Consider the following 16,184-nt stretch of genomic DNA (forward strand, 5'->3'; position numbering starts at 1 on the left):
AAGGATAGCTGGGCAGTAGTTGGGTGTGAGAAGGATATCAGGGCAGTAGTTGGATGTGAGAAGGATAGCTGGGCAGTAGTAGGGTTTGAGAATTATAGCTGGACAGTAGTAGGGTGTGAGAAGGATAGCTGGGCAGTAGTAGGATGTGAGAAGGATATCAGGGCAGTAGTAGGATCTGAGAAGGATAGCTGGGCAGTAGTTGGATGTGAGAAGGATAGCTGGGCATTAGTAGGGTTTGAGAATTATAGCTGGGCAGTAGTAGGATGTGAGAAGGATAGCTGGGCTGTACTTGGATGTGAGAAGGATAGCTGGGCAGTAGTAGGATGTGAGAAGGATAGCTGGGCAGTAGTAGGGTGTGAGAAGGATAGCTGGGCAGTAGTAGGGTGTGAGAAGCATAGCTGGGCAGTAGTAGGATGTGAGAAGGATAGCTGGGCAGTAGTAGGATGTGAGAAGGATAGCTGGGCAGTAGTAGGATGTGAGAAGGATAGTTGGGCAGTAGTAGGATGTGAGAAAGATAGCCGGGCAGTAGTAGGATGTGAGAATTATAGCTGGGCAGTAGTAGGATGTGAGAAGGATAGCTGGTCAGTAGTTGGATGTGAGAAGGATAGCTGGGCAGTAGTAGGGTTTGAGAATTATAGCTGGGCACTAAAAAGGTAGAATAAGGATATCTGGGCAATAGTAGGGTGTAAGAAGGATAGTTGGCTAGTAGGGATGTGTAAGAAGGAAATCTGGAAAGCAGTTGAGTGTGAGAGGGACAGCTAGGCAGTACAAGGGTTGTAAGATCGTATGGCAGTAGTAACATGTTAGGATATCTGGGCAGTAAGGCGGTAGAAGTGGGGTATGAGAAGGATAGCTGGGCAATAGGGAGTTGCCAGAAGGATAGTTGGGAAGTAAAAAAGCTTGAGTATAACTGGGCAGTTTTAAGGTGTTAGAAGAATAGTTGGGCAGTAGTAGGGCGCAAGTAGGATAGCTGGGGAGTATTGAGGTGTGAGAAGGATATCTGGGCAGTATTAAAGTGTTAGAAGGATACCTGGGCAGTAGCAATGTGTAATAAGCATAACTGGGCAGTAGTAAGGTGTGAGATGGATAGCTGGGCAGCAGTAAGGTGTGAGAAGGATAGCAGGGCAGCAGTCAGTTGTGAGAAGGATAGCTGGGTAGCAGTGCAGTTTGATAAAGATAAGTAGGGAGGTGTGAGAAGAATAGCTGAGCATTAATGAGATATGAGAGGGATAGCTGGGTAGCAATGCAGTGTGATTAGGATTGCTGGACAGTAGGGAGGTGTGAGAAGGATATCTGGCCATTAAGGAGATGTGAGAAGGATAGCTGGGTAGCAGTTCAGTCTGAGTAGGATAGCTAGACAGTAGGGAGGTGTGAGAAGTATAGCTGGCCATTAAGGAGATATAAGTAGGATATCTGGGCAGTGTAGAAGTGTTAGAAGGATACAAAAAAGAAGTTTGTAACCAATCGCACAGGAAAAAATGACTGTAACCCCTATATCACACATGTAATAACAGTGTACTAATATTCTGTGGGGTGTGCTGCCACTAAGACAGGGAATTGACACAATTACAAGAGAAAGAAAAGACTGTCATGTGCTGTGGCGCACTCAGGATATCAGAAGAAAAACAATCATAAAATGTAACTTTTAATAATTTTCATTCTAAGAACTGCGACATATAAAAACATTTACCATAGGAGGTACATAGAAAGTAAGAAACTTAAAAAAGGGGATAATATCCTCTTATGGTGAACCCCAATGTCAGGTCCCCCGTATAAATTGGTCAGGGCGTCTTACAGTGTGTATCCGTTTGCTGCAGGAGACTAAATAAACTGGTATCAATATGTTGTTGTCAGTATCTTATTTAGGTAGTCTTTTGCAGCTGGACAAATGATACCCTCTATATAGGAAAAATTCCGTTGGGGATAAGTGCCCAGATGAGGCAGTGGGGAATGTCAGAGAGTGGTGGTGTGTGTTTATGGTATATATCACACAGTATCTTGGCTAATGTCAATTGCCGTATATCACTGTGTATACTGCGTACCAGTGTCAGCCTCTAAGAGGAGATCGCAGTTAGATGTAAATACGCGACTCTCACTGTACCAGTGCTGCCGGTAATGTACACACTCGCTTCCCGTCAGTGTAGGCAGGCGCCGATATCTACAGGGAAATCGTGGTCAGTATAGTGATACTACGATTACCACCCTGTCAGATCCGTATTGCGCACTGATGCCCACTCATTCCACAAAAAAAACGTTCATTAGTGTATCTACACTCTCGTGTTACGTTCACCCAACTGTGTAGAGTACGCGGTCAGAATCTGACCCCACGGCTCTAGCCGTGCGCTCTTTGTGTTAATAAATCACATTTCAGGGGGGTTCAATGTCCGTTCCCTAAGTATCACTGTACAGGGCATCTCACAGTGAGTGTCCACTGCTAATGAGAGATGTTTATTAAATGTGATGTGAGTTTATTATCACAATATTTTTACTGACAATTTCTCATATGAATGGGCAGTAAGTACCTTCTATATACCAATATTTTATTGGAAATGAGTGCCTAAAAAAGGCAGTGGGGAATACTAGCGAGTGGTTCTGTGTATTTGTAATTCATGCAGCACAGTATTTTAATGCAATATATTACCGCATATAAATAAATTACTTAGGCTGACAACTTTAGAGGAGAATATTGGGCAAAAACTTTGCCGTATCTCAGTCACTAGCCTGTCAGTTTCTGACAGGAGATCGCGACTCTCACTCTGTCAGTGCCACCGGTATTGTACACACTCGCTTCCCGTCAGTGTCAGTGTTAGAAGGATAGCTAGGCAGTTAGAAGGTGGGAAAAGGATAGATAGGCAGCAGTGCGGTTTGAATAGAATAACTGGCAGCAGTAGGGTAAGAGAGGGTTGCCCTAGGAGCTGAAGGGGCAGTTGCTGTCGCTGGAGGGGTGAAAAAAGGTAATGCCTACTCATATATACACCAGTGAAGGGACTGCAGCAACCTGAACCTGCAAGTGCAGTAACCAGCAGAAAAGAATGTAGTGGAGAAGAACCAAGGTACAAGAAGATCATGTCTCGCAGAGTTGAGGAATTAAGTCTAGAATTATGGCAGGACAAGTGCTTTAAATCAACACAAACTACTGTACTTGCAGCTCAGAGTGGAAGTTAGAGGACTAATTCACTGTGGTGGGTTACCAATTGGTGCCTTGTGATTAAAGAAAGAAGTCACATTCTCTGGAATTTGTCAGAAGCTGGTCTATCTACTAAATAAACCTGTGTATTAACTGGACACAGTGTTCACATTTTGGGTTGTTCAAAGAAAACCTTTCACTGATCACAATGGTTGTTGTTTAATAGATTTTAAACATTTTACAGTGTAAAAGATTAATTTCATTGTACTGGGCCTCGTTAAAAGGTCTTTTTTGCCATGCCCCTGATTAAATCGTTCTGGGCTGGGTTGGTTTTTTAATAAAGAGCGACGTCCTTTGAACGAAGTCTACCTTTTTATTCACAGAATCAACAAAAGTCTATGATCTCGTGTGACAATTTTATGTCTTTATGTGTATCATTGTATGTAGGCTAGGTGATACCTATTAGAGCGCATTCCGATAACCCCCATGTTTGCTTTGTCTATCTCTAGTCTCTCACTAACAGGAGAGTCTCATCGGAGGTGCATTTAGATTAACGCACAATGGAGGCCATATTTTCTTGTTGTTTGCAATAATACATAATAATAAATAAAAAGGCATAATCGAATATGTGCAGTGGCTGTCGGGAGCCGTTTAACTTTCTAAGGAGGGTCATGGGAGAGAGCGAGCCACCGAGCCCGAAGCGTGGCAATCGCACGTGAATTATGTTACATGTATTCTGCGTCCCCTCGCGGGGCTCGCTGCGCTCGCCACACTATAAAGAAATCAGGTACTTGTGTATTTTGGCGGCGCCCATCGCATCGCATACCATAACACATACGATGGTATGCGATGCGACGCGATATCGTACGATAGTGCACGATGGCATACAATTTTGAAATTGTATGCCATTGTACATGGCATACGATGCCATAGGATGCGATGCGATGCGATTAAACATTGTATAAGCACCCTAATGGGTGCTTATACTATGTTAAGCACCCAAATGGGTGCTTACAATGTTAAATGCACCCCCACGCCACCCCCCACTATAAACGTGAACCCGAAGCGTGGCGAGCGCAGCGAGCCCGCGAGGGGCGGCGGTACGCGTCCTACGACCTTTTCATACCCCCACTATCCACGTCGGCGTGGAGTTGAGAATAGAATAGTGTGGCGAGCGCAGCGAGCCACCGAGCCCGAAGCGTGGCGAGCGCAGCGAGCCCCGCGAGGGGCCGCGGATACCTTCACAGGTAAACGCGTCCCCTCGCGGGCTTCACAGGTGTCCGCGTCGCCACGGACACCTGTGAAGCCCGCGAGGGGACGCGTATAACTGTGAAGGTAGCCGCGTCCCCTCGCGGGGCTCGCTGCGCTCGCCACGCTTCGGGCTCGGTGGCTCGCTGCGCTCGCCACACTATTCTATTCTCAACTCCACGCCGACGTGGATAGTGGGGGTATGAAAAGGTCGTAGGACGCGTACCGCCGCCCCTCGCGGGCTCGCTGCGCTCGCCACGCTTCGGGTTCACGTTTATAGTGGGGGGTGGCGTGGGGGTGCATTTAACATTGTTAGCACCCATTTGGGTGCTCAAAAGCACCCTTTAGGGTGCTTATACGATTTTTGGTCGTATAGGGGGTCAAAATCGCGTCGCATCGCATCGCATGCCATCGGGTGCATGGCATACGATGCGATGCGATCTGTTCGTCGTACGACGGACATCGGGGGCGCCGCCAAAATACACAAGTACCAGAAATCAACTCCACGCGAACGTGGATAGTGGGGGTATGAAAAGGTCAGGAGGACGCGTTACGCTGCCCCTCGCGGGGCTCGCTGCACTTGCCACGCTTCAGGGTGGTGAGGATAGTGGGGGGGGGGGGGTTGCCTAAATCCCATTGTATTTCATACAAGTGTATACTACATTAAATGACATTGCACCCTATAAATTGCATGCGATCGCATCACATGCAAAAATCGCATGAGATGCGACTTCCCTACGGTGCCGTACGTATGCTAATTGGGCGCCCGGCTAATACATAAGTACCGAGGGGGCTCATGTCTCTGTACTCACTTACCCACACCCACCTCCTTAATTTGCTTCTTTAGATTGACACCAACATTCATAGGCGTGCACAGCCCATTTTATTAGGGAGTGCACCTTTAGAGGAGCGTGTCATCACCGCCTACTGCGTGTGTCTATCCCCGCCTACTGGGCTTGTCTATCACTGCCTAATGGGCATCAATGCAAACTAAATAGGTGACTTATTTATGTATATGGGCTTCAAAATGAAGCATTCTCCCCACACACCAGAAATAGGGACAGTGCAAAAATTTACACTGTAATGCCCATTGCACATAATGCCACACACCGTAATGCCCATTACACATAATGGCACACACTGTACTGCACATTACACATGCCACACACTGTAATGCTCATTACATGTTCAGGCAAGGCAATCCTCATTAATTATGGTCATGCTCATCGCTCCCTTCGCCGTTGCCTCCCTCGTGTCCCTCATTGGCAAGTGTATATGAACTTGCAGATGCTGCCCCCCGCCCCTAATAGCGGCATTGGTGGGATCAGCAAATGTAAATGCGGCATTACTCACCAATTAAGCCTTTAATGAATCAAGCAATAAGTTTGTTACAACACCTTGGCCCTCTCTCCCCTAATAAGGCTGCCTGCAGCAGACACTCAGTGACTGCTGCAGCAGCTCCTGCCCACCACCATTTATTTATCACTTTACCATTACTATTTTTTTTTTCTCACAAATCAAGCATATTCAATCTTCCTTCCTCTTAGGTGGAACACTGGCTGCAGCCAGCCTGCCCTGCGTGGCAATTCAGTTGCACACAGTGAGGTGAGCTGACAATCATGCACTGAGTAAGCAGGGCAGGCCAGGGAGGCGGGCGGGAGTGTGCGCCATGCCCTGTGACATCTATGGAGGCGGGGGCTGCTGACCGAGACAATGGAGCCAGCGCTGCAGGTCTGCCGCAACACCCTGCATCCAACTGCGGTGGCGGTGTGTTTCCCTTGTGTGTGGGCTGGAGGTCAGCGGCGGCAGGCATCTAATGCAGTCCTGACCGCTGCCGGGAACCAGGTGCCGCTTTGGGAATTTACAGTAATACATTTTGCATGCAATTGTGAGGGAGGTGCTGGTCATTAGGAGGTGCCTGTGCACCCCTGGCACCCCCCATGCGCACGCCTATGCCAACATTATGCAACCAATCAGAAAAGCATACAAGTAATTGCACATAATTAATTTTGCAGTGTGTTTCTACATTTGCATACAGTATGTCAGTAAGAAAAAACAGCTGTGTATTTTTTTAAAGTAAGATTGATAGCATTGATACCCCTTCAGCCTTTTACAGTAACAATGTAGGAGGTGTCTGTTATTTTGGAGTAATTTTAATAGTATATCTGGGTTACTGCATGTTATTTCTAGACCCATGGTCTGTTATACCATCAATATTGGGGTGTGGATCGTATTGTCGAGTCGACTTAGGTCGACAGTCATTAGGTCGACACCGTTGGGATCGACAGACAGCAAGGTCGACAGGATTTAGCGTGAAATCATGGGAATTATGGGCAATTTTTAATGAGATGTGAAAATGTGATTTTTGCGTTTTTTCCGCCAAAACGGCCGAAATCGGCCATTTTCCAGAATCTGCATGTTTAATGAGATGCGAAAAACTGCGATTTTGCCACAAAATCGCACTTTCTGAAAGTGCGATTTTTAGTAGCGCCGGAACTCGCATCCAGATGTTTTCCCATTGAAAGTATACAATTCGCATATTTAATGAGATGCGAATTCGGGAAAATGTGTCAAAAAATTGCAAAACATTTAGACCAGGTTCTGACTGGCGAATTGGCCAGAACCCTGCACAGATCATTGCGATCTATGCATGGTCCTCTGTTAAAAAATGTGTTAAAGATTTTTTTGGAAAAAAAAATGGCGTGGGGTCCCCCCTCCTGAGCATAACCAGCCCCGGGCTCATTGAGCCCAAAAATACGGGGGACAAAAAGCATAGGGGTCCCCCGTATTTCTGAAACCAGCCAAGGACTCTTGGACCGGTCCTGGTTCCAAAAATACGGGGGACAAAAAATCTGGGGGTCTCCCGTATTTTGAAACCAGCACCGGGCACCAACAGCCTGCGGTGTCATGTCTCAGCCGGGGGACACTTTTTATACAAAGTCCCCCGGCCGAAACATGAGCACCGTGGCTGGTCAGCCTTGGACGGGATACCTTGAGGGTTGGGGACCCCCCCAAATAAAGGGGTCCCCCCCCCAAGGCTTTACCTGTCCAGGGCTGAAGCCGGGGCTGTCACCGGCGTCCGTGGCCAGTGGACGCCGGCCTGATAGGGTTAATTCTCACATACATAACATTGCTTTATGTAGGAGACCTACAAGTGCCAGCAGACCTCCCCCGCATGCTGGGACTTGGAGAACCACAAGTCCCAGCATGCGGGGCATTACTGGGCCCGCTGGGACTTGTAGTCCATCTGTAAAAAGAATGTACTACAAGTGCCAGCAGACCTCCCCCGCATGCTGGGACTTGGAGAACCACAAGTCCCAGCATGCGGGGCATTACTGGGCCTGCTGGGACTTGTAGTCCACCGGTAAAAAGAATGTTAAAAGAAAACACACACACAGAAAAGTATAACTTTATTACACAAACACACCTCACTTTTACACCAATATGCTTACCAATCCAGGATCCAGCACTGCCTCCCTGCTCCACAGCCAGCTGACCTCGCACAGACAGCTTTCTCTGGCGCAGCTATCACCTTCTGTAGCGCTGTCCCAGCGCTTCAGAGGGTGAGAGCGTGATTGGCCGATGCCTCTCCATGGAGACGCATAAGCAGAAGACCCTCTCAGCCTCTGCAGTGCTAGGACAGCGCTACAGAGGCTGTTTTCTGCGCCAGAGAAAGCTGTTAGCTGGGAGGCAGCGCTGAATCCTGGATTGGTAAGTATATTGGTGTAAAAGTGAGGTGTGTTTGTGTAATAAAGTTTTACTTTTCTGTGTGTGTGTTTTCTTTTAACATTCTTTTTACAGGTGGACTACAAGTCCCAGCGGGCCCATTAATGCCCCACGTGCTGAGAATTGTGGTTCTCCAAGTCCCAGCATGCGGGGGAGCTCTGCTGGCACTTGTAGTTCTCCTGCATAAAGCAATGCTATGTTTATGAGAATTAACCCTATCAGGCCGGCGTCCACTTGCCCCGGACGCCGGTGACAGCCCCGGGCTTCAGCCCTGGACGGGTGAAGCCTTGGGGGGACCCCTTTATTGGGGGGTCCCCACTCCTCCAGGTACCCCGTCCAAGGCTGACCAGCCACGGTACTCATGTTTCGGCCGGGGGACCTTATATAAAAAGTGTCCCCCGGCTGTGGCATGACACCACGGGCTGTTGGCGCCCGGTGCTGGTTTCAAAATACGTGGGACCCCCAAATTTTTTGTCCCCCCGTATTTTTGGACCCAGGACCGGTCCAAGAGTCCTGGGCTGGTTTCAGAAATATGGGGGACCCCTATGCTTTTTGTCCCCTGTATTTTTGGAACCAGGTCCGGCTCAAGGAGCCCGGGGCTGGTTATGCTCAGGAGGGGGGACCTCACGCCGTTTTTAAAAAAAAAATTTGAGAACACAAAATCGCACATTACCGCAAATCCCCAAATTTTCATGCCTAAAATTCGCACATTTTCATGCCTAAGAATAGCCCATTATCGCACTAAATCGCACTTTTGTTCCCGGAATACGCATTAAATATGCGAAATCGCTGCAAAAATGCGATATTAAAAACGTGCGATAATGGGCGATTTTGAAAGTGCGAAAAAATCACATTGTATTAAATGTCACCCAATGTCTTTTTTTCAACTTTATCTTTGCATACAATAAAAAAATTGAAAGCCTGTTTTATCGGTAATACTGAAAGAAAGATACATCTGTCACACACACACAAAAACAATATCCAATTCAGTTGAATAAACTAAGAAATAAAAGTACAATTGTTACTCTAATGGCCACATCGAGAAAACCTGAAATTTGTTCCGCTCATGATGCGGTTACGGTGCCCTGCTACATACGGAACAATAATTCACAATGTGGGACTAATAGATACAATTTAACAGAGGCAATAGGATAGAACTAGCAAATCAAATTCAGCATCCTACCTACTGTACTAAGAATGAACCTGAATGTATCGCTTCTCTTACAGGATTACTTTTCTTTGAAATAAGTCACATAAAAAAGTAATTTTACCTGCAATTGCAAAAGTTTCATAAGCAATATTTCTTTAATTTACATGATTGTCATTTTGATTTTATTCCATTCTCAGGAAAATCCAATTTCTTTTCAAATAAACAAATGCTGTCTTTGGGATCTAGGGGGAAAAAAATAGCTAATTAAAAATGATTTGCAACATTACCAAATTACTTTTATTTTTTGTTACGCATTTAGTTTTATTACATAATTAAGAGTTTGTCTTCTTGAAAACATAAAATCTGACAAGTTGATTGATTGCTTGTTTCAGAATTCCAAAGGAAAAGCTCCGGGTTTGTTCTTTGCTCCAGCTTCTCGTCAAAAAGTTACTGAGACTCCTTCAAAGGCGTTATCTAAGCCTTCAGCTGACAAGCCACCAAAAGATTCAGAAGCGAATCTGGAGAAAAAAACCTTACTGGCGGCATTAAAAGCTTACCTCACTGAAAAGGCTGTATCGCACAATTCCGATAACTTAAATCCGAAGGGGAGACCAAAAGTTTCTGCTGTGTTTTCTAATAAATACCAGCCCCCCCAACTTAGTCAGCTTGAAGGGGTGCTTCCTAAAGATGATAAAGAGGATAGTTATCCAGTGAAATCGTTTCTTCAGAGACCAAGGGCTAGAGTCTTGTCAAGGCCAAACCTTGGAGCACTGATTTATAAATCCAGTTCTTACCAGGAAACCCCAAAGGACCCGCTGAGTGCTGTGGATGGTAATACATATTTATTTTAAGGCATTTTTTTCCCTTATTGTACACTAGGTAACTCTTAATAGAAAAAAGCAACACCACTTTTACTGTATATATTATGTTTCCTGACATTCACATTTATTTACTTTCGTTGTGAAGAATATTTTCATATGAGACGTGGCAGAGATTGAAAACCCAATATGAACTTGTATAGTTCTCTTAAATTTCAAAAGTTTATTCGTTCCTTAGTTACATGCATGCTTATTTTTTCTAGGGTAAATTATTCAAATATGGAAAGGTATAAAAGATTTGTTGTATTGTGTTGTCACTTGTTGCTTTATTTATGACCAGATCTAGCAGCATCTTTCCATAGTTAGTCACACATGAAAGCACAGCCAGGTCATTTGTCCTTATCTTAACAGAAAACACAAACACAGAAACATAGACTTTGATGGCAGATAAGAACCACTTGGTCCATCTTTAGTCTACTCCTTTTTATCCTTTAGGTAACCTCAACCCTTTTTCATCCTTAGTTCTTTGGAAGTATATTCATATACCTGTCCCAAGAATTTAAATTTCCTCTACTGCTTAGCCTCTACCACCCCTGATAGGAGGCTATTCCATTTATCCACTACCCTTTACATTACATTTGTTCCTTAAACTTCCCCTGAGCATCCATCTCTCCAGTTTCAGACCAGTGCATGTTCTCGAGTTCAAAAACTTCTCTTCCTTTTGAAGAATGTTCTTCCCGACCCCAGATGTGTGCATCCAAGCAGGGGGGGGCTGCTATATGGAGACAGAGACTTCATGCATCAGCAGCAGCTTCCCGCCAACCTCCAGCTCCTCAGCAGACCCAGCACCAGAGTCTACTAGTAATCACTGGTGCTACTGACAACGATGCAAGGTAAAAGGTAAAATGGTCCCAGTGTGTGCGGCTGTACCCGCTACAGTGCCGGTGAATGGTGATTACTGGCAGATGCCGGGGCAGGCGCTGGGGCTGCTGAGATGCTGAGGAGCTGGAGGTCGGCAGGAAGCTGCTGAGCTGTTGGTCACTCTACTTTAGAGGCTGGCACTGGGGCTGCTGCGGAGACTAGGAGCATGCTCCTGTAGAGGCCAGTTTATAAAGATTTAACAGGGGAATCATTAAAAGGAGGGGCACCAGAAATTTTTTGGGCAGGGGGGAGCAAAATTTCTAGTTACGCCACTGATCTAAAACTGAACCAAACAGTAATGCATCGCCTATGGATGCTGAATGTGGGCATTATAGTCCTTGCACAATAAAGCCCCATACACATTACTCAATGCACTCTACCCCCAATATCATTAGTGATGTATGTATGCACAACATCAGCCCTGGTAGCCTATATTGTGTGTACACACTTAGCGATGAATGATATCAGTAACCAATATCATCAGTGAAATCACTCGGCATGGCATGCTCATTATAATGTTTAGCAGTGTTATTAGGCTGATGTGTTGTGTATCTTACATTTAGTGTACCTTTATATATATTTACACAGAAACATTTATCCAGAATGTTGTGAAGGAGCTGGGCAAAAATAAACTGAACATCGATAACCTCAGCCCAAAAGAACTTGACGAACTGGCAGATGTAATTGCTGACACTCTGCAGGTTGTTGATGGAGAAGAATTTGGTGCCAAAAAGACGAAGGTTGAAAGAGGAGAGCAGGAACTAGTAAAAGTGGGACCATATGAATCCCAGGAACTTGAAGACTTGGACAGACTTGTTAATCAAACTGGTCAAGGTATGGAAATTGTCAGTATAACTAAGAACGGGCCATATAGTATGTAATGTGATTCAGCACAATACCTTTTGGGATGACCTAACCAAAGAAAAGATTAAATACTGTAGTTTCTCAGAAGATGTATTCAATCTGCTAAATACTTCTCATATATTATCAGTGATAAATATAGCTCTTCTAGGATGGTAATTTGCTTTAAAGTGTACAGAGACCAGCATTCAGCACTGAAAAAATCTAATATTTAATGGAGTAAATGTCCAAATGCAATGTGCAGTTAATAACATATAAAACTGTAATTCTCTGTTACGATATTATTTAAATTAACTGTCAGCGTGGGCAGACAGAGGACAGATAACATTTGTTATGTGAGCTGGAGGGAAACTTTCAAGCTTTGTTGGGCTTATGTAGCCATCATTTCCTGGCACTGTCCAAAGAAATTTGTATATTTCTTCTTCGGGTTCCATGGTCCCACAGGGTGACATTGGGGTTGTACGCAGTTCAGAGGACCGTGGCACCAATCAGCGAAGCTTTCAGATTTCCCAGGATGCACCGCTCCTCTCCCATATAACCCCGCCTCCATGCCTAGCTCATCAGTTTTTTGTTGGTGCCAGCAGGAAGCTAGAGCACCTTTATTTTCAGTAGGGATTCCCAAAGAATTTTTTTTTTTTTTTGGTTTTACACTCTGCAGCGTTACTGCTGCTGGGGTACATGCACCGTCGGTCACATTGATGACAGCACGGCAGCTCCATCCCCCTGCCGGCTACGAAACTCCCCCACGATCCTGGTCAAGAGGGGTATGGGGCGAAGTGGAGCCCGACGCCTAGCACTTCCAGACACCGGTAACCTCCGACAGCATAGCCGGAGCACAGGGACAGGTAAGGCTCTCTGTAAGAGCACTAAATCGTTGTCCTGCTGCATGCCAGGGAGACCCTACTCCTTTCTCAGAGATTGAGATTCAGCATGCAGCAGCAAGTCTCCAGGAGTGTTTTGGTTAGTCTCCCCTGTAATACCGTCCACAAGCTGTGAATGCTTTTACAGACATCCATATCCCACTGGTTCTTTGGGGCTTAGTGGTTGATTGGGCTGCAGTGGCATAGATTTGCCCCAGCTATTATACTGTGTATGTGACTTGTGCTAGTCTGTTTTATCTCTCTGTACATGCTTATTACTGTCCTTATTACTGCTTATTATTATCCTCTTTAGTCACATACTGCTGTGTTATCACTCTAGGTTTTCCTATCAAGGCTATACCTATTGTGTATATTACCTCCTTGTTTGTCTGTTTTCAACATGACTTCTAAATGGGGGCATATTCAGACAGAGGGTGACATTCTATGCTTTGCGCTAAATGCGCATGTTTTATTCGCGCACCACATCGCCGCAAATCGCCTTTTTTCAATTCGCACTTTTCAGTCAAAATGCGCATATTTAATGTGATGCGCATTGGAGGCTGAAAAGTGCGAAGAGGGGCGATTTGCGGCGAAGTGGTGCGCTATATTTAGTCCTGAAAATGTGCGATTTTCATGTCTGAAAATCGCACGTTTGCAGGACAGCGCAAAGTAAAAAAAAAAATCAGGGTCCCCGACAAATAGGGGTCCCCTTGATTTCATGAAACCAGCACCAGGCTCAAGGTCTGGCGCTGGTTCCCAAAATACGGGGGACAAAATGACTAGGGGTCCCCCGTATTTTAAGAACCAGCACCGGACACAACCAGCCAGCAGGGTAATGCCACAGCCGGGGGAAACTTATTATATAAGCTCCCGCGGCCAAAGCATTAACCCCCTGGCTGGTCAGCATGGGCAGGGGTCCTGGGGAAGTGGGGACCCCCCCAATGAAGGGGTCCCCCCCCTCCAGGACTTACCAGCCCATGCTGATAGTCCGGGGCTGTCCCCGATGCCCCTGGGCGGTGGGCATCGGGCTGATGGCTTGTGTAAAAAAAAGAAGTACAACTATTGTTTTATACTGGCGAACTATGAGTCCCAGCAAGCCTACCCCGCATGCTGGGACTTGGAGAACCACAAGTCCCAGCATGCGGGGCATTAAAGGGCCCGCTGGCACTTGTAGTTCTGCAGTACAAAAAATAGTTAACAAAATCACACTGACACACTGTAAAATAAAAGTTTAATACACACAAAACACACACACACTGATACTTACCTACCTTGAGCCCGTAGGTCGGTCCCTGGATCCTGGGTCCGTCCTCCGGGGCTCCAGGGCAGAAGAGTCCGGTTCCGGGGCCTTGGTCCTGGTTCCGGGGCTGGTCCTGGAGTTCCGGGGCTCCTGGGCTGCAGAATCCGGGGTCCGGGATCCGAGGTAGTCCCCAGGGGTACCTAAGGAAGCAAATCCAACTCACCTGGTCCCCGGCGACGACCTCGGAATCCTCTCCGGTGACAGCTCTGCTCCCATCTGGTACCCGGCTCGCAGGACTTTGACAGGCGCAGAGATGTTTCCTCCTCGGCGTCTATGCACAGAATGATTTCTTGGCCAATCAGGAGCCGAGAAAGTCGGCTCCTGATTGGCCAGAAATCATTCTAACTAGAGACGCCGAGGAGGAAACATCTCTGCTCTAGATGCGCTGAGATGTTACTTCCTCGGCGTCTGTATTCAGAATGATTTCTGGCCAATCAGGAGCCGACTTTCTCGGCTCCTGATTGGCCAAGAAATCATTCTGTGCAGAGACGCCGAGGAGGAAACATCTCTGCGTCTGTCAAAGTCCTGCGAGCCGGGTACCAGATGGGAGCAGCGCTGTCACCGGAGAGGATTCTGAGGTCGTCGCCGGGGACCAGGTGAGTTGGATTTGCTTTCTTATGTACCCCTGGGGACTACCTCGGATCCCGGACCCCGGATTCTGCAGCCCAGGAGCCCCGGAACCCCAGGACCAGCCCCGGAACCAGGACCAAGGCCCCGGAACCGGACTCTTCTGCCCTGGAGCCCCGGAGGACGGACCCAGGATCCAGGGACCGACCTACGGGCTCAAGGTAGGTAAGTATCAGTGTGTGTGTGTGTTTTGTGTGTATTAAACTTTTATTTTACAGTGTGTCAGTGTGATTTTGTTAACTATTTTTTGTACTGCAGAACTACAAGTGCCAGCGGGCCCTTTAATGCCCCGCATGCTGGGACTTGTGGTTCTCCAAGTCCCAGCATGCGGGGTAGGCTTGCTGGGACTCATAGTTCGCCAGTATAAAACAATAGTTGTACTTCTTTTTTTTACACAAGCCATCAGCCCGATGCCCACCGCCCAGGGGCATCGGGGACAGCCCCGGACTATCAGCATTGGCTGGTAAGTCCTGGAGGGGGGGACCCCTTCATTGGGGGGGTCCCCACTTCCCCAGGACCCCTGCCCATGCTGACCAGCCAGGGGGTTAATGCTTTGGCCACGGGAGCTTATATAATAAGTTTCCCCCGGCTGTGGCATTACCCTGCTGGCTGGTTGTGTACGGTGCTGGTTCTTAAAATACGGGGGACCCCTAGTCATTTTGTCCCCCGTATTTTGGGAACCAGCGCCGGACCTTGAGCCTGGTGCTGGTTTCATGAAATCAAGGGGACCCCTATTTGTCGGGGACCCTGATTTTATGTCACCAGCACCGGCTCAGTGAGCCCGGGGCTGGTTATGCTCAGGCGGGGGACCCCGCGCTCGTTTTTTTTTTATTTTAACCCTTTATTTATTTTTTTACAGCAGAACCCTGCACAGAACATTGCGATCTGTGCAGGGTTCTGGCTAATTCGCCAAACAGACCCTGGTCTGAAATAAGTGCGATAAAAAATAATGCGATGTGCAAATGCGCATTGCAGTAAATAAGCGACTTGTATACTTTTCTATACGAAAACATCTGGATGCGATAAAAATGCGAATTAATTTCGCAATTTTAATCAGCATACCTTAATGCACATAATATGCGTTTTCAGTCCCTTAGCGCATCCCATTAAATTAACGATTTAATGGGAAAATGCGATATCGCCATTTTCTGCTCTAATTAACGCAAAAAAAGCCAAATCGCATCCCATAGAATGTCACCCAGAGTCTCCGTTGCTCTTATCACATAAGGCTTGTGCCTAGGGGTTATGTGTCAATTGCTTTATTCCCCATGGCCAATCCTCTGCCCCGGTGGCTGTACAGGAGCCTCCTTGGGCAGCCTTTCAGCAGCTTCTGGGCACCCTAATGGATCGCCTTCAGCCCCCTGTAATTACACTGGCTGTACAGGCTCCTCCACCATGAGTAGATACCCTGATGCCACAGTGCAAACCCTTGCACAGACATCGGTGGCTATGCAGAAGTTACTGCCAACTACATCTGTCAGAAACCAGTTACCTAGTGTTTCTGCCCCAATATTCCCATTGTTAGATGATGACACTACGGGAGATG

At 46.8% G+C, this 16,184-nt stretch overlaps 1 protein-coding gene across 1 annotated transcript in view; it reads left to right on the plus strand.

Moving 5' to 3' along the window:
• PTPRN2 (protein tyrosine phosphatase receptor type N2) overlaps positions 1-16,184 on the plus strand; it is a 947,086-nt gene that overhangs the window by 341,580 nt on the left and 589,322 nt on the right. Inside the window, exons 6-7 of the mRNA XM_083188999.1 lie at positions 9,644-10,082; positions 11,579-11,824. Of these exons, the coding sequence (XP_083045125.1) occupies positions 9,644-10,082; positions 11,579-11,824 (685 nt within the window). The remainder of the gene's footprint in view (positions 1-9,643; positions 10,083-11,578; positions 11,825-16,184) is intronic.

This window comes from Crinia signifera, chromosome 5 (genome assembly GCF_055691185.1).
Source record: "Crinia signifera chromosome 5, ASM5569118v1, whole genome shotgun sequence".
Taxonomy (NCBI): Eukaryota; Metazoa; Chordata; class Amphibia; order Anura; family Myobatrachidae; genus Crinia; species Crinia signifera.